The sequence below is a fragment of the Lygodium microphyllum genome, chromosome 13 (genome assembly GCF_053477565.2).
Source record: "Lygodium microphyllum isolate KBCC chromosome 13, Lygodium_microphyllum_v1.1.10, whole genome shotgun sequence".
Classification (NCBI taxonomy): domain Eukaryota; kingdom Viridiplantae; phylum Streptophyta; class Polypodiopsida; order Schizaeales; family Lygodiaceae; genus Lygodium; species Lygodium microphyllum.
The window spans coordinates 58652881-58671994 of record NC_141147.1 but is presented as its reverse complement, the minus strand read 5'-3'; the positions used below and the strand labels follow the sequence as shown (position 1 = coordinate 58671994).

Below are 19114 nucleotides of genomic sequence, written 5' to 3'. Positions count from 1 at the left end.
TGCTTTTTGCTAGGTTATGCCATGTATCAGCTAACCACTCCCACCGCAAATGCAATGTCAAGACGTGTAGCAACCATAGCATGCATCAAGCTACCAACAGCTGAAGCATAGGGTATCTTAGCCATTTCAGCCTTCCCATCATCTGATGTAGAGCTATCATCTGCACTAATTTTCACATATAGAGGCAATGGTACACTGATAGCTTTCTCCCCCTCCATATTGAAACGTTGCAGAACTTTGGTAATATACTCCTGCTGTGACAGATAAAGAAGACCCTTTGATCTATCTCTGAGTATACGCATGCCAAGAATGTGATTTGCCTCACCGAGATCTTTCATATCAAAGCTATTGTGTAGACTCTACTTCAAGGAGTCCAAGGTATGAACATCCTTGCTTGCAATTAGCATGTCATCCACATATAATACCAAGAGAATAAGGCTGCCATCTGCTGTCTTCTTGGTATATAAGCAGTGATCAACTTGAGAACGATGAAATCCCTGAGATTGCATAAATATATCAAATTTGTGATACCATTCGTGTGGTGTCTGCTTCAGCCCATACAGACTTTTGTTGAGTTTACATACCATGTGCTCTTTTCCCTTTGCAACAAAACCGTCAGACTGCTGCATATAGATTTCCTCATGCAGATCACCATGTAAGAAGGCGGTTTTAACATCCATCTATATGAGTTTTGTGTCCTCAAATGCAACCAAGCCCAAGATGGTTCGCAAAGTAGTCATTTTGACTACAGGAGAAAAGATTTCATCAAAATCAATTCCATGTTCTTGCTTGTACCCTTTAGCAACCAAGCGTGCCTTGTAGTTGGGCAAAGAACCTGAAGTGACTTTCATTTTGTAAACCCATTTGCAAGGTAGCACTTTTTGTCCTTTGGGCAAAAGTACCAAATCCCAAGTGCCATTCTTCATGAGAGATTCCATCTCTGATAGCATTGCTTTTTGCCGTTTCTTACTATCTTGTCTGTCCATTGCTTCTTGGAAGCATGACGGTTCACCACAAACTGTTAACATGACATAATCAGCCACATAGTTTACTCCAAGAACAAATCTAATTGGCTGTTTTTGCACTTTGGTCAACCTACAGACCCACTGGTCAATATTTGCTGGATGTTCAACCTGTAAATCTGCATTAACAGCTTGCTGTTCTACAAGTACAGCTTGTTGTATAACTAGTTCAGGTTTTTCCAGGTGCACATGTTCTTGCTGAATTTGTGGGACATCATGAGCAAGATCTTGCTATTCATTTACAGCATCATTCCTTGCATTTTCAAGGGCATTTTCAGCACGTATTTGCTGCTGTCTAACGGGCATTCTTTGATGTCCTATTGGTACATCCTCCCCGAATACAACCCTTCTGACTTCCTGTGTTCTTTTGGGCTGCTTGTGCATGCAATCTTCCCGGAAGATGACATTATTGCTACATACTACTTTTCTTTTCTCAGGATCTCATAATCTATATCCCATTTCACCTTCATCACTATATCCTAGAAAAATACATTTACAGGACTTTGGCTCAAGTTTGATGCGTTCTTCCTTACGTATGTACACAAATGCCTCGCAGCCAAACACTTTCAAGTGTGCATACGAAGGTGGCTTGCCCAACCACTCTTCTTGGGAAACTCTCCCCCCCCCCCTCTTTCCAAAGACCTATTTGGTGACCGATTAATCAAGTGTGCAACTATCATAACAGTCTCTGCCCAAAAACTATCGGATAAAGCAGCATGTGACAGCATTGTACGGACCTTGTCTTGAATGGTCCGATTCATACACTCTGCAACATCTTTTTGGGGCGGGTTATGAGGAGCACTAAGCTTCCTCTTAATCCCTTTGCTGTCACAAAAGTCTTGAAAGGCTTTGGACATGTATTTCCCACCATTGTTAGAGCAAAGGCATTTTAATGCCTTCCTAGTCTGATTTTCAGCAAGTGCCATGAATTTTTTAAATTTATCCAAGGCCTCGTCTTTGCGACGTATTGGATAAAGCTAAACTTTGCGTGTGGCATCATCAACAAAGATAATAAAATACTTCTTCCCCCCTAAAGATAATCCTGGTATTTGACATACATCTGAATGTACTAACTCTAAGAGTGAAGACTTTAGAGAAAGAGATTTTTTGTGTGACGTTTGAGCATGTTTACCATAAATACAATGATCACACTGTTCAAAATCAACATACCTCAAAGACGGTAAATAATCCAAACGAGATAACACTTTCATTCCAGATCGGCTCATGTGTCCCAATCGGCTATGCCACAAAGAAACACTTGGCTGCTCAATTATGGTGACAACGTGGTCACGCACACTAGATACATGCAAAGGATACAGAGCATCACTTCTCGACCCCTTAGCAACAATGCGGGAGCCCTTACATATTTTTCATTTGCTACCTCAAAGGTGGTGTGATAGCCCTCATCATCTAGTTGCCCTGTGCTTATCAAGCTCTTCTTGAGCTGAGGTACATGTCTCACATTATGCAAAACAAACACGAAGCCATTTTGAAATTCCAGTTTCACACTGCCAATGCTTGCAATTTTACATGCATAGTTATCCCCCAAGTAGACAACACCACGTACAACACCATTGTAGTCAAAGAACCATTCATAATGTGGTGTGACATGAAAGGACACATCTGAATCAAGTATCCAAGTGTGAATGTCATTCTCATAATTTACAATCAATGCATGTGCATCCAAAGAAGAACCTAGAAGTACATCACCATCACTGTCATTATCATGAGTGACTACATTAACCTCTTCTATTTTCCCATTGCTCTTTTTGGCATGCTGACTGTCCTTGTTTTCAGCCTTGTTGGCTTCATTGTTTTTGTTTTTACCCTTCCCTTTCTTCAGCTGAAAGCAATTCCTTTTGTAGTGCCCCTTTTTGCCACAATGATGACACTCCACGTTCTTTCCACGAGATTTACTGTGTGCTTGGTTTTCAAAACTGCTCTTATGCTGAAATCTGCCTAGTGTGTAATGCATTTGAAGACTTGTTTGCTAAGTTATTCTACCTATTGAGTTCTTCCATCAACAAAGAACTCTCCACATCAAAGTATAACAATTGAGCATTCAAATTACTCAAAGCTGTCCTAAAAGTATCCCAACTTTCAGGTAGGGTGCATAGCAAGAAGGTAGCTTTGAACTCTTCATCAATATGAAAATCCAAAGCAATCAGCTGACTAACAATTGAGTTAAACTCATTCAAGTATACAGACATGGCTATATCCTCTTTCATGTGAAAGTCCATTGATTTTTTCAGCCAATAAACCTTGCTAGCTACACTTTTCTGAGCATACAATTCTTTAAGCCTTTGCCACATTGCATATGCTGAATTCAGATTCTCAATGTTGAAGAGCAAGTTGTCTGGCACTGAGAGCTCAATGGTAGAGTGAGCAAGTTCGTCCAAGTCATCCCACTCGTCTTGTTCCATGTTTGCTGGTTTGATTCCCTTTGTTTTGATGGGCTTTACATGTTTCTTCTGCACCAAGACATTATAGCATTGTTTCTACCAAATTGCAAAATTATGGGCACCCTCAAGCTTCTTAATGTGCAAAAGATTATTGTTGTCACTATTTCCATTACCTCACGCCCGTCACCCACTTTGATACCAGTTTGTTGTCAACGAGTCTATGCATGAGCTGAGAGTGAAGGGAGTAGAGAGTTGAGAGCAATAGAGAGTGAGAGAGTGAGCACGACACTTTGGGTGTTCGGTACTATTACTAGTGTACCACATTTTAGGTTTTGAATATATATAAAGTTCAAAGTGTAAGGGTGCGTTCACACCCGAACACAATAAAAGACACGGTGACCCTTTATTCCCAACATCCACTTTTTGGATCTCTTTGGAATGGATTTATTGTTCCATCACAGTATATGGACACGTACCTCTCCTATGGTATGGGGGTTGCTATCAAATAGATATGTGCCTCCTCTTGCCAGGTGAGGACAAAGACAAGTAGATGGACAAATATTTGAGCAAAGGATAGGATATGCCAACTCTATGTGACAAAGCCCGAGACGGAGGAGCACTACATATTCAGACCTCTCCGCCATGTCATGGATTTTGAGGACTAGAGATGTCTAGGGTTTTCCTCCTAGGGCTCTAGAGGTGTCACACAACACTAGTACAAGATAGGAGACCATCTCACTCAAAAGAAACTGAGGCAGAGAGCAGTAAGGGATCTCTTCCAAAGATCAAATTCCACATGCACTACTAGTTTAGTAGGCATAGACCAGCTCACTCAGAGGGGCTGAGGCAAAGAGTAGTGAGGGATTTCTTCCACGGATCAGATTCCACATGCACTACTAGTTAGTAGACATAGAGTCATCCTACCATATTGCATCTACCCCAAGCCCAATAGTCACAGTAGTCAAGGCCATTGAATGTACGACCACCATTGAACGATATTGACAAGTTACAACAAGTGAGCTAGTCCAACTTTGTTGTGCCATGGGAGGGAAGGGTTTGGAGAAAAAGAACCATGTGAACAAGAAGCAAAGATGTTTATTAAAGGCAAGTAGAAAGAGGAGTGAGAAAGTGAAGAACGTGGATGGGTGGGAGTGTTGTTTTTTGTTTTTTGTTTTTGCTTGTCTAAATAAGGGTTTGGTTGTTTGGGTCGTTCTGAGATTGCAGGAAGAGCCTACTGCCAACCTGAAGTGTGGACCCTTGGGCCTCCAAGCCTAGAATCATCGCACAACAGAGTTGGGAGACAAATCTACACCATTGTTTCAGCAGCCGCATCCGTCGACAAAATCGGCCCTTTGGGTCTTCACTGGCTTGGTCCAGAGTCCTGAGGACTGCAGCCATGTCCGAAGATGGCGTGCTTGCAGTCATGCCAATGAGCACACAACCCGGAGTTGGAGTGTGGGTCCTAATCGGACTCCCCAATGGTTTGCAGATGGCAACCTAATGTGCTGCTGGCATCACACAAGCCGCCATTAGCCCATAGAAAAGCTAGCATGCTGGAGCCACTGCAATGTCTGCACCCACCAAAAGTTTAGAATCTGCATCATCACAAGTCCACCCCCATTCTTAGGATGGGGCTGTGAGAGTGCACAAGATAAGAAGAACACAAACATAGAGAGAAGGGAAGAGACAGACTGACATGAATAGAGAAAATAGGAGGAGAAATCTGCATTGATCTGAAAATGGAATGCTGAATGATCAGCCCTGCATGCAGCCTGAAGCATTAGTGAGGGCACTGGATCAGGCTGATGACAGAGTATGCAGGTTGACGGAGGGAATGCCCAAGATCTGCAAAAAAAGATGGCTGCCAAGTGTGGAGGGGGCTGCTAAAAATAGTGAAGCAGCCCCCAAGCTGGCCAACTGCTGATGCAGGCAGGTAGTCCCAGATGGCGATATACCACCCCTCCATGGCTTCTTGCCCCCCAGACCGCCCTGAGAGGCTTGTATTCATGATGCATTTGTGTTTCAGCTCCAGCTAGTCTGTTGAGCATGAGCACTCCGTTGTAATCAGTTTCTTTGAGTAATATAATCAACCACATTTTATTTGCAAAAAAAAAGCTGGCCAACTGTTGCAAAAGCATGTCCTAAATGTGGCCAGCTGCACTTGGCAGCTGCAGCCTGCAATTAACGCAACTGCCTTCCGAAAAGCTTATTGATAGTCCAAATTAGGGCAATCTAGTGTGAACACAGCCTCTAGCAGCATAAAACTGAAATGCATTGAGTTGGATCACCGACAGCCAGTGTAAACACACTAAAACTGACTGAAAACTGAAATGAACAGTGATCCCAGAGCTGGAAACAGTCTCCGTTAGACTCTGACAGAGCTCACATCTGCGTTCCATGTGGTTATGTCTTTGTCTCTCCTAGATTGGTGCCCAGTAAATGTAGCTCTGCCCTAGGAGAAGCCTCCTACAGAATCGGGCTGTCCTCTCTGCTGAGAGGTGGTGATCTAGTATCATGAGAACGTTCATTGAACTTCACACTAGTGCTGTATGTAGATCGTGTCTCATGAGGCTTTGGCACTGTTTGAACAGCCATCCTCCAAAACCTCATGCATTCCATGAGAAGATCCTCATGAGGAGCATCTAAACCTCTCGGACCAGTGTGGCTCAGCAGCTAGCACCTGCATGTCCTGTTTCTTGGAGTAAACTCAGTGGAACCTTTGCTATCTCTACTACCTCAAGTAGAGGGAGAAATCCTCAAGGTTTAGAGAATCATCCGAGTCATAATCTAGCTATGATGAGTGTTGTGGAGTATGTGTGTTGGCTGCAGAGTAAGGGCTCATCAGTAGGAGTTCTTGTGGAGGCTGGGACCACATGTATAACTATAACACGCTGGGCATCTGGTTCCCTACAGAAGCTAGGGCTGTAGGTTTACCGATAACATGCTGATGTGGCTCTGGCATCTCATGCTCCTGGAGTGCTGCTGTTGAGTGTAATGAGGCGGATGACTGAGGACCTCCTGCTTTACCTGTTTGCAAGTTAGTATGTTTAAGAGAGTTTTCAAAAGGATGCCTCAAGGACCCCATACTATTTCCAAACACATATCCAGCTGCATACTTGGTCATGATGTTTCATCAGACAATGTTCTGCATAGCATTTGACGTTCATATTGGCATCCTTGCCTCTTAGCAAGCATATATCCAGATCATTATTGACATGGATCATTCCCAATCCTTTTTTGGTCACCTTAGTGTTCACTTTTCAATATCTTTTAAAGCTTTCTAAGATTAAATTGTTTCAGACAGCTTGTACAACAAAGCCCGTGAACCTTTTAGAACTTTTGCTTGGTCAATATTCGCCCAGAGGAGTGAGGTGGTTAGAAGTTTCCAAATTGCAGGTGGTCTGGATTGTTTAATTACGCATAACAATTGATACTATGTTATTTTGTAAGAGGTAGGGTTTATAATAATTTTAATAATCTCACTTTTACTTCATAATTCAAGTTTTAGATTGCCAAAGCATCATTACTGGTATGGTGGGAGGTTATGGCATGGAAAAGGCGAGCGCTGCAACTAGAGCAGTTGTTTGCTTCTCGACGACGTCATACACTGCTGGTCATAGCCTTTCATTGTTGGATGCATTCAACCTTTGAAAACCTTTTGGTGGCAAATGGAAAGATTCAGAATGAACTACTGGAAGCAAAGGTACAGATTCACATGAATAAGACCTCTTTTTTGTCAGTTATATAAATCACATAATTTGACTTCACAATTGCAAATTGGAAACTCTAGGAGTGCTCTTCATTTGGCTCAAGACATTTCGTACTGGTAAATCATATGTTGCTTTACTTTTGCAGGCTTTATTTGAAGAACAGAAGCATCAAACTACAGCTGTCGATGTTGAAAATTTACAGTTAATTGATCGACTGCATACAATGTCTTCAGAGATCGCTTTCTTGAAACTGAATATAACTGAGAAGGAAAAACGGGAGGATGAGTTGCATCGTGCTTTAGAGGATGGTGCTTTTATTGAAAGCTCAATGCGTGGTGAACTTGAGCAACAGCACCTACGGATCGAGGAACTTGAACTCAATATCCTAAGTCTACAAGTACATACATGTTACTCTGTCTGATAGTATCCAATATGTTTACTTATACAATTCAAAAGCATGTTTTCATCAATACGGAGTTAAGGCACATGAAGTGTTGCTAAAAAGATTGGATTGTATTGAGAAGTTGCCATCAAGTACTGCTAAATGATACCTTTTAAGTTTTCCCCATGTCTCACGCATGTGCCTTTGTTATCCATGCATACATTAACCATAGTACTCCAGCAATTCTTCATTTATTTGTGTAGACATATTTCGGCCAAGCTTCTCTACAGTTCACCTACTAATGTAAGAATGTCCTAAAATGAATGTTGAGCCCTACTAATGTAAAAACATACCAGTTAGTGACATCACATGTCTGTTCTTATTCTATTTTATTCTCCTTGATTCCATTCCTTATCTTGGTGAATGGAAGCTTGTTGAAAAGACCTCGAGAGCATTCTTTATTACTTTTGCCTTGATCACAAGTACCACTACCCTATTTGAATGAACTTTTAACTTTATCCTTAATAAACATGCATACTGTGATCTTACAAACTGAGTTTTCATTGCTTGTATGTAATAAATGTTTCAGCTTAGTGACAAGATCCTGTTACTTTCCTAGTCATGGAACTTTGTCCATAAAAGTAGTAATGATTGATCTATGTTCATGCCAATACATTTAGTTTTATATGGTGTGCTCACAAGTTTCATGAGCTAGATGTCCAATGTTGACAAGAACACGTGTCCATGAGCAAGAACAAATTGTTATCTGCATTGCCATCTTGAGGGGCATGTTTGAACTTTGCAACAATCTCATAATGACCTGCTCAACTAAGTGTGGGTGCAATCTTCTCCCACAAAACATAATTATGGTCCTTTTAACTTGGACGTTGCATCAAAAGTAAGAACTGAACTGAGCCTTTGTAACTTTCTGAACATGCAAATGTGGATCTTGGAGATGCTCAAAACACAGCAATATCAGCTTCTCAGCTGGAAACATGGCTGTAGCTGACCTGACTGGTCATGAGGTGGCCCAGGATGTCCACCTCTGTGCCAGTGATTATCTCAGCAAAACTGCAGCTTTGCTGCCCCATCTAGCAATCTTGCACTCTCCTAGGTCTGACTGCAGCTTCTGCTGCCCAAGAACAGCCATTCTACTACCACAACTAGGGAAAACAGAGGCTTTTGCTGCCTTGATCATTCATGTACCAATCATCCCTATGAAAACATACAGCACCTGATACCTCCGAACAGCCTCTTGCTGTTTGCTTTATGCAGTACACAGCTCTTGCTGCAATTGACCAGCCTCCTGTTAGTTCCCAGCTAGAAAACAGGGCCATCATTGGAGATTACTCAAATGCTCACCTCTCCATTACCTACCTATGCTTCCAAGTCCTCAATATTCTAAGGTAATCAAATGAAGCCATGATGGGTGTGAGCACAGCATATTTGAGCATAGTCACATGAAATGGGAAACATGGAGGAGAATGGGGACAGCCATGAATTGCCATTCCCTATGGCTATATAGTTAGTCACAAGGACTAAGCATGAGGATGGGGAATGGGGATACAGGACCCAAAAATGGCCATGCGTGATGACTATGCACTTGAAGTACCTTGTAGTGGGTGGTGAATTACTAGGGACCCCTATCATGAGGCCTAGGGTTTGGGGAATTGGCCCCTCTTGTAGGTTTGAGATGCTAGCCTTGACTAGGATATTTTCTGGATTGTCATAAGGCAATTGAGTTGATGATTGAGTGGTGTCAGTGGATCGTTCAAATCGCATGGGTAGTAAAATGAGGTCAACCACACACCTACTCACATGCATCTATGATTGATCATCTCTAGCATTATAGATATAAGAGAGAGAAAGTGTGTGTGTGAGAAAGAAGAAGAAAGAAAGTTATATTTACGTCTGCAAAACGCCAAATTGGCCTATGAGACTAAAATGTTACTTTGTGAATTGGGGAATTTTTGCAAGTCCCAAAAATAGTTGTCATCTAATGCTATGGCTAATTATATGGAGAAAGAAAGAAAGAGTATATTAACATCTCTAAAAGGCCAATGTGGCCTATGAGACTAGAGCAATATATACAATGATGGTGTGTTTCTTTTTTGGAATGAAAAAAGATTAAAAACATGCCTATAAGGCTGAAAAGTGAAATAGTGTCCTATAAAAACAAAATATGTCAATGATCTAAAAGTAAAAGTAGAAAAAGGAAACTCTCCATCAATGAGATATCTGTCCTCTAAGGAGATGTATCTCTGCATGGCCGAGGCGTCTCGGCATCTGTCCCCTATGACCCTCAATGATGGCTCTAATTTGTCTGTGGTGTGGATGTCTATGTCTTCGTTTGGGTGGGCGTGGGTGCCTGGACCGGCTGAATGGCATTGCTCTATCCAAAGGGACACCAACAAAAGATGACATCCAATGATGTACTCCTATAGGATGTGTGGCAGTAGTAGTGGTATATGCCATACTCGATCGTAAAGCAGTGAAAAAGTCAGTGACCGCTCTCTATCTATGTGAGCCGAGCTGTGGGGGCCTCCTACTCTGTAGAATAGCTGCTCTTCACCTCTGGAGCTCCAAGAGGAAGAAACCCAAGCATCTCTAATCCTTAAACTACATGATTCGTCTCAAGGGTCCAAAACCCTCTCGAAATGGACAGTGGTATTTGCCTTGTATATCATAATATACTGTGCATCGGCAGATGTAGTGTCCCTCCGTCTCTAGCTCTCTATCGCATGGTGGGCATATGCGTTCCTCTATCTATATGCCCTCCCATCTTCCTATCTCAATCCTCAGGTAGTGGGATGAGATGCAGATCTAGCCAATAACTGCACGCAATCCATGAGATAGTTGTACACATCCATGTCACTGGGTCAAGTGATGAAACTATGCTCAGATACTTGAAGGAAGTGGGTCTCGTAGTGTGCAATCCTCGTGCCACGGGGGGAGGGGGGTCCAAGTCTTCTCCATATCTAACCTCAGTATGTCTCCTCTAATCACATGGTTCAGCTCTGATCGGTTAGGTCAAATTGTCATTGTCTGCTGCTAGTTATCTAAAAGAGGCTAGGATTAGTCATGGGTATCTATCTTGGGGGAGCTACCATAGTCTATGTATGAAAGTCACTGTTTGGACCAAGGCCTCAACCACCATGGGTGATGCTCCCAACTCAGCTCTAATAATCATGACTAGTGGTCTTTCCATATGCTCCCATGCATCATAGTATTCCTTCCCTGGTCCTTAATCTCTCAAAGCCTATCTCGTCATGTGGAAGAGACTTGAACCCCAAATAGCTGCCCCATATAAGAGAGTGGGTATAAGCAAGGTGTCAAAAAGCCACAATTTGGTGCGCAATTCATGAAACTATATGTGAGCACATTCCCTCTTCAATGCACCTAAGGTTGCATATGCTTTTGCCAAATGAGCCTCTGATGTCTCTCTCCAAGAGAACTATGGTCCCTTTAATGTGACCCCCAAATAAACACACTGCTTGACCATCTCCACTGGCTCTCCATCGAAAGTAAACTGGTGCTCAGCTCTTCTCATCCAAGCACCTGAAGTGTTAAATACTATAACTTCAGTTTTCCCAAGGTTCACCTTAAGGTCTCTATCTCTGCAAAGCTGATAATGCATCCAAGTGTCTATTTAGTCCCTCAGGTGAGTCAGATATAAGTACAATATTGTTTGCATAAAACAGTAATGGTATCACCACTCTAGCTAGGTTGGCTTTGTCCCCACTAGTTCTATCCACATATTCTGAAATTTCATTTATGTACAGCCCAAATAGAGTCTGTGAAAGTGGGCAGCCTTGTTTCAGCCCAATGGTGATATTGATTGTATCTTAGATGCCCTTGGGTGTCCGTACTTTGCTTGTCACTGTCTCATACAAGGCATACAAAGACAAGTAGATGGACAAAGAGAGAGAGAGAGAGAACTCTTGCAAGTACACAACAAGCTAAATAGATTGATATGATAGTATGTATTGAAAGTACCAAGTGATAGGGCCTGAATATATAGGTTGAGGTATCTGCCTACACCTTTGACCCTTACTAAAATGCTAAGTGGTGTAAAAGGTGTTCACACCTACACACACTTTTACACACAATAATGTGTGTTCACACACGAGGATAAATAAATCTAACACAACCCCCATTAATGTAGTAAACATGTCTCTGATGCAGTGATGGAATGTAGTGAGCACACCCTTGATGATGTAATGGCAGATTCTCAAGCCCCTCCACAATCCAAGCATTGTGCTTTTTCTTGTGTGCAGGTGACCTCAGCTGTTGAGGAGTCCCAGGATATGGATTGGGAACATCTCGCCTTCTACGAAATAGGGATCGTCCTTTTTTTCACCAGTAGGATTTCGGTGCTCTCCTAGATCAAATTGTGGAACCAGTTGGTAGTCCATGTTGTGGGATACGTCACGCGAAAGGCCCAACTGGCTGTGCTTGAATTGTCTTGGAATGTCTTTGTTGCACTATCGTTTGAATTGGGTGCAGGACAATGTCTTTCTTGTGGGTAATTGTGGCAATTCATGCCTAAATTTCTAGAGAAGACCACTGCTGTGGATGGGGATTTGGCTATGGCCCTCAAGCAAATGAGGCCACGGTCCGGACTATTATGGATACAAGGAAACAACCTATGCAGCCTTTGGATTCACTTAACCAGTATTGGGTTGATGTCTGCGACAGAAGAGGTAAAAATTCTGATGTGAGCTTGGCAGCAGCTATACCTAGTGCTTCACAAGAACCCTAACGCATTTATGTGCATCGCAAAGATAAGGTGTCATCTATATCTATTGTTAATGTTGCTGTTCCAATGGGCCCTCAAAAATCTTCTAATCCAAATACCTCTGCTGATCATGGCTTGCTTTTGATGCCTATGGTAAAGTGATCAATCCTTGGGATGGTCAATATTACCCGAGGGCTGCTCAAGAAAACGATCCCTTTACCTCCCAATTGAAGCATAGGGACTTCAATTCATTTGCATTATTGGCTGACTTTTTGGATGAAGGCACTCTTGATATTTAAGTTGCAAAAGTACAGTTGAGGCAAAATCAACCTCGACACTGAAATCCTTTTGTCACAACATATGAGGTCTGCCACTTGGAATGTGCATAGCATTTGTTCACCTAGCAAACTTCTCCCCTTGCCTTCCGCCTATAAGAACCCTGCGGATGGCCAATCTGTACAGGGCGGAGACCACACGAATCCAAGCCTGGGGGAATCCCAACCTCACCATGGTGCCCTCTAGGAAATCCCAATCTACCCTCTCATAAGCTTTCTCGAAATCCAAGAGTAGTACGGCCAGTCTCTGCCCACTATGCTGAGCCCACTATGTCGCCTCAAAGAAGGTAAATACATTGTCTAGGATGCTCCTATCCTGGACAAAGCCTATCTGTGTGTCATGGATGATATCTGGAAGCACGGGGCGTAGTCACCTACCAATCATCTTTGCCAGTGCCTTATAGGCCACTGACAATAAGGTGATCGGTCTCCACTGGGAGAGCTCCAACCGATCTCCCCCTTTGGGAAGAAGACTGATAAGGCCTGCCGAGAGACTCCCTAGCATCTGTCCTGAAGTGAAAATCTCCTGGAAGGCCCTCAGTAGGGGGTCCTTCACCACTTCCCAGTAGGTAGTGAAAAAGGCCTTAGAGAGGCCATCCTCCCCCGGGCATTTCTACCCATCCTATGTATGGAAAGCCTCCTCTAGTTCCTTCTCTGTGAAGGGGGTTAGGATGGAGCGTCTCATCTCGTCTGTGATGAGGGACGGGATGTGATCCCATACCTGCTGTCTACATCTCTATTCTCTAGCTGAAGCTGTCTCCTACTGGAAAAGGCGCATGTAATAGTCGATGGCAATCTCCATCACCTCGTCTGGGCTAGAACGGGTCCTCCCATACTGATCCTGAAGACTGTGTATCTGCTCTCCTGCGGTGCGGGGCTGGTGCACCTGGAAGAACTCCCTGCACATCGTGTCCCCCTTCCGCGCCCAGAAGGCTGCTGAGGATCGGAATGAGAACTCCGAGCGCCTCTCTTCTAGGCCAGCAATGGCTGCTTGCACACGCACCTCCTACGCGTGAAGGGTGGGATCCCCTGGTGCCTCCTGCAATAATCTCTTCATGGCTACAAGGTCGCACCGGAGTGCTCTCTCCTTCTCCCAGCACTGCTGCCTGGTCTATATGGCTACCTCTTGGCAAATTCTACTTGACTCAGCTAGGACCTCTGCAACCTCCTCTACTATCCGGTCCCTTTTGTCCCACTCTCTAGTCCAAATCTGCTCTATCTGTCTCGTCACCTCCTCCCTCCTATAGATTGAGTCAGGGATCCGACAGGATCGTGTGTCTAGGAAGATTGCTGGTGCACGCAGGAGGTAAGTGTGTGTGGCTCATCACCTCCTATGGGGGGAGGGGGGAGGGGGGGGGGGGGGATGGTGGGTCTGGGGGGGGGAGGGGGGGTCACATGCACCGGGTGCGGATCAGGGGGGTGGTGGGGGGGAAGAGGATCGAGGAATGGTGGGATGGACGGAGATGCATGGCGGGTGTGGAGGGGGGATGGTGGCCGTGGAGAGGGAGGGGTATGGGCCAAGGTCAGTGGGAGGGGGTGGGTGAGGGGACTGTGGGGACTACTATTTTTGATACACTGCGGATGGGTCCGAGATTGCAGACGGGGGAAGCACGCCGGGAGGGACGCGAATAGGCAAAGTGAGGGGCGTGATCCCCACTAGGGGGCGAGCGCTATCAAGCAAATGCGAAGGGCGTGATCCAGACTGGGGGGGCAGGCACGATCAGATGGAGCAGGGGGGTAGAGCCAAATGTCGTGACGGCACTGAGCCGGTTTCGGTTTTGGAAAATCTTGAGCATGCACAAAGATAGAATCCTACATACTCATAAAGAGGAAGGTTCAAGCTCAAGAGTTGAGCTAATCTCACAATGTTGCACGGCCTAGAGAAGTTCCATCTACGGGATCCTCCTTAGGACAGGGGATGGAATCTCAAACAAGAGCCCAAAGATCGAAGGTGTGGAGTATGCACTCTACCTTACGCGACCACAACGAATAGTTCGAACCATGAAGTTTGTCTTCTTTGGGTAATGAAGGTAAGACAGGCACCTGTACCGAAGGTATGAAGGATGGCATCTTCACTTAGGACGGAGCCTTTTGTGAAAGATGAATAGAAGGGGCACATATGCGAAGGGGGGACTCCTCATGCCGACTATAATCGCAATAATCGCGTCTCCGCTCGAAAGTGTATCTCAAAAGAAGCCCTCCTCTAAGTCATCAAAGCTTGCAAACTGGTAAGACATCTTCGAATTTGTAATCACTAGAACGCTTCGTTTGAGAGAAAAAACAATTGTCGCCTGCCAGTAGGAGACTAGGATTTGCCCAAAAATTATCACCCATAGCAAAGAGCTATCGCCAAGGTGGAGGAAGCTATCGCCTACAGAAATATCTTAACGCATGCAGCAGGGAGTGAACACCAACAAAAACTCAAATTGTGTTTTAGTCAAAACACAAAAGTTGATGTCGTCTAATGCAGGAAAACTATTGCTTGGTCCCAGGAGACCATTGCCTGGCTGCCTCGGGGTGAAAACGGGTAGTGGACCACCTATTCGGGCTATAAATGCAGTAAACACAGGCTGAAAATGTGCATTTTGGAAATCTCCACTACTCCTCCATGATGAAAACCTGCTCTTCTGCAAGAAATCTCCAAATTGTGTCCTCACTTAGGCAATGATACCATGTTAGAGTGCACAATAGAAGAGAAACATGAACACAAAGAGAAGCAAAAAGAGAAAGAGAGAGAGGAAACAAAGAATGAGGAAAGACTAGTGCACTAACTCAAGAAGAATGTTGATACAATGATGATGAATTGTTGCATGCAGCCCAAAGGGTCAATGAGGGCACCAGATCAGGCTAATGATGATGGCAACACCAAGCATGGAGAGTCCAAGTGTCGGAGTGTGCATCTGCAAAGGGAAGACTGAAGACTGAAGAGTGTGTGTGTCTGCCAAGTGGGGGGTGCAGCTGTAAATAACTGGAGCACCAAAAAACTGGCAACCTGATCCAAGAGAGGCCCTAACTTCTGGTCAGATAGAAATAAATGCCAGAAAAAAAATAGGGAACACCCTAGAAAAATCCTAGATGGCAATGACAATGTCTGGCAAGTGTAGGCAAACTATGAAAGGCAGTAACTGGCTTAGGAATGCACACAAGAAGCCGACAAATAAAGAAAATTCACCTAAACTGCCAGAGCTCCTGTGTCTTCGTTAGACTCTAATAGGAGCTTACAATCAGGAGATGACAGACTGAGATGACTAACACAGGCAGGCTAAGAGAAGTAGTGCTAGTCCAATTGGAACTTGAAAAGGCTGTTGATTATTTATATTGGTCTTTTGTAGCAGAGCTCATGCATGTTATGGGTTTTGGTCCGTAAATGTCCCTCCGATACACATAGTCAACACGTATGCCTCTTCGCAGGACATGCTGAATGGTGGGGTCATTGAGCCATTCACTCTTGCACGCTCATTCAAATAGGGTTGCCCTTTGAGCCCCTTGTTCTTTGCCTTAGCAACCCATCCTGTCCTCTCCATGCTCTCTCATTTAGTGGACACGAGACAATTGGCTGGTCTCTCTCTTCCCTTTGGCAAACATTTTGTAGGCCAATCATTAACAGATGACACGCCGTGAATCGCAAAACGAGAGAACCTCCACAAGGCATCGGATGTATGAGTGCTCTTTGGACGAGTGTCTGGTCTTCGTATCAATGCAGACAAACCTTTCCTCATTAGTTGTATTGAATCAGATTTGTAGTCTTTACAATGGCAAGGTATGCCATTGTTGGAATGCTATGTAGCATTTGGGTTATCCCCTGGGCCTTGATATTCAGCCCAAGCAATTATTGCAATGGATTTCTCAAAAATTGGAGGTGAAGTTTCTTTACTGGAAATTGCAAGTCTAGCCTTTCCATGTCCGCCTTAAAGTGGCACACTCTCCATCATGCTTCCCATGCTCACTTATTTTCTACCGCTCTTTCCTTGGAATGCCTCCGTTGAAATTAGCCTCCCTTCTCGTAGAGGGGTAAAACCTGATCAAGCACTTAATACAACAATCAACAAATAAACATAAACTAAAATGCACACTTTGCCATAATATTCTTGGATATTGGACACCTTGTTCGCCCTGGCACCCTTTGTGGTGTTTCTTTAACTTGTATTGCTATTGGATGGAGTACAGACTGAGATATCTTAGTCTCCTCCATTGATCCAAAAGCCCCTCCCTGTCAGAAATGATCAGGAAGTCTTTCAAGCAAATTGCCCTTGATCTTCACCTAGGACTTGTACAAACTGAACCACAAGCTGGCCAAATGATGCCTCAAATCAAATAGGATAGGCTGGCATCTGAAATCCCTGAATTTCACCTACTGATTTCAGTGTATGATGCCTCTATTTACTGGCACAAGTCCCAAGGTGGCTGCTAAACACTAATTTTCCAGAGATTTAGGGTTTATAGCAGAAGTCTCACTATTGTCTACCAAATTTGGTTGAGAAACTCTTCAATTTCCTAAGAAATGCCGAGATACTCAGAGAATGAGGTGGAAAAGGTAAGAGAATGCTGAGGAGAGAGAAAATTCAGAGTTTCCACATGAGAAATCCTTCAAAATTGATCATTGCCCTGTCTAAACATCATTAAATGCTGTCACCTGCTGCTTGGAGCCTTCAAACTTGCTATCACCTGCATTTAATGAGACTAGTACGCTGAATAGTGACCTCTCTAGTGGAGTGGAAGCGCTACCTTCCCCTTGAGCATCAAGCACTGCTCAAGAACCCTGCTCTACTGAATGTACTGAGCTCAATCCAAAGTCGGCTCTAAGTGAAAGGCATCTAGGTAGAGTTGCAACAGCTAAGGATAGTCCATTAAGTTATTCTCTTCCATCCATTTAGCATCCATTGTTGAGTGATTTTGAAACTTCACCTAATATCTCCTGGAAACTTTACCTCTGATCTTTCTTTCCTTCTGTGCCAAAATTTGCTCAAGTACCAAGATCTCATCCAGCTCCTCAACTTTAGGCTAAATTTTAGCAAATACATCCTTTGGCACATCACTATGAAAAGGCCTAAACAAACTAATATAAATGGCATTGTATATCCACCAATGTGGAGATAGTTTCAGCCGACATGCAACATCGCTGATCTTCTCCAATACTTGAAAGAGACCATAATATCTCATACTTAACTTAAAATACAATCTCTCTGTTCCTTTCATCTTTTTTAGTCTTGCCTTTTCAAAACGCGGTAATACATAATCACCTTTTGCAAAGTGTAAAGCATGTCTATGGCAATCAGTTGTGTTCTTTTGCTTTTGCATACTTTATCTTTTTTTTTGCAAGTAAAATGTGGCTAATTATATTACTCAGAAGGCTGATTACAACAAAGTGTTCGTGCTCAACAAACTATCCGGAGTTGATGCAAATCACAAGTCCATCATGTATACAAGCCTCTCAAGGCTGCCTGGGGGCGATGGGGGCAAGAAGCCATGGAGGGGGGGTGTATCGCCATCTAGGGCTGCCCGCCTGCATCCTGAAGAACAGGTCATGGCCGACCCAAGTGAGCAGAAAGTAAAAATGAAGCTCTTGACGAGCGCAAGACTCGCCCTGCACCTGGTCCCAACAACCGCGGAGAGAGTGGATGATGGAGATCCACAGCTCTGCCAAAGTCACATATACTAAAAGGCACCCCCCACCAAAAACCACCTGACAATGTGCCATCTTGTAAGACTCCCTATAATCTCCCATACCTCTGAGCACTCTACTGTGGGCTCCAATACTTGGCGGTTGGGTAGAGCCTCCAAGCCGACCAATGCACAAGACCCAACCTCGATGAGAAAAATCGTGTCCTGCATCCCGGCCTCATACAAAAGGTGATGGCCTTGGCTGACTGGCTGCCAGCACAAAGTCCCCCCACAAGATACAACCAAGGTTGAGTGCCACACAGTGGATAATACGGCAAGCTCCTCTCCACATGAGCTAAGCCGCCTCACAAGACCAAAGGTAGTGCTTTGGAGTTTCCAAAAGCTGTTGTGGATAGCGCTTACGACCTCCATCCTACTACATCTAGCCAACCAACTCCCAACAACCAAACCGCCATGTGCCAAAAGCCAAACGAAATACAACACCCTCCTCGGCCCCCAGCAGTCCCACAGGCGACGCCAAAAGGTCCAACGGAAGGTATCCGCGATGCTATGCTCCACCCAGTATCTACTACACGAAGGCGCCCAATCCATGTTCTCCTACATTAGTACATGTCTACCAATCCTAGCTGTATACTCCAAGAGCCTCAAAGCCTTCTTGGCGACCGCAGTGGCCGGCCATAGCCACTCTCAAAGATCCCCCCCCAACTCATCAAGTGGCCTACTCTCCCATATCCAAAGGCGCCACTCCTGCAACTCCTCCCAGGGCACATAAGGGTCCAATCACTAGATCTTCCCCTAGAGTCCCAACCACATGAATCCTCCTCCAGGAATGGATAACAATCTCCTCATCCTACTGCCCTCTGTCAAGAACCAGACACCCCCCATCCTACACTGTAAAAAAAG

At 44.2% G+C, this 19114-nt stretch overlaps 1 protein-coding gene and 1 long non-coding RNA gene across 6 annotated transcripts in view; one reads left to right on the top strand and one right to left on the bottom strand.

Moving 5' to 3' along the window:
* LOC148026666 (uncharacterized) overlaps positions 1-19114 on the bottom strand; it is a 107102-nt gene that overhangs the window by 52175 nt on the left and 35813 nt on the right. Inside the window, exon 3 of the long non-coding RNA XR_015692865.1 lies at positions 6952-7079. This is a non-coding gene — a long non-coding RNA (uncharacterized LOC148026666). The remainder of the gene's footprint in view (positions 1-6951; positions 7080-19114) is intronic.
* LOC148026667 (uncharacterized) overlaps positions 1-19114 on the top strand; it is a 248372-nt gene that overhangs the window by 193746 nt on the left and 35512 nt on the right. For all 5 annotated transcript variants that reach the window (XR_015692863.1, XR_015692864.1, XM_087691139.1 and 2 more), the window contains 2 exons: positions 6933-7127; positions 7280-7531. Coding sequence is in view for 3 of the 5 variants with exons in the window: in XM_087691139.1 (XP_087547265.1) it covers positions 6933-7127; positions 7280-7531 (447 nt within the window). In the remaining 2 variants the exon portion in view is untranslated. The remainder of the gene's footprint in view (positions 1-6932; positions 7128-7279; positions 7532-19114) is intronic.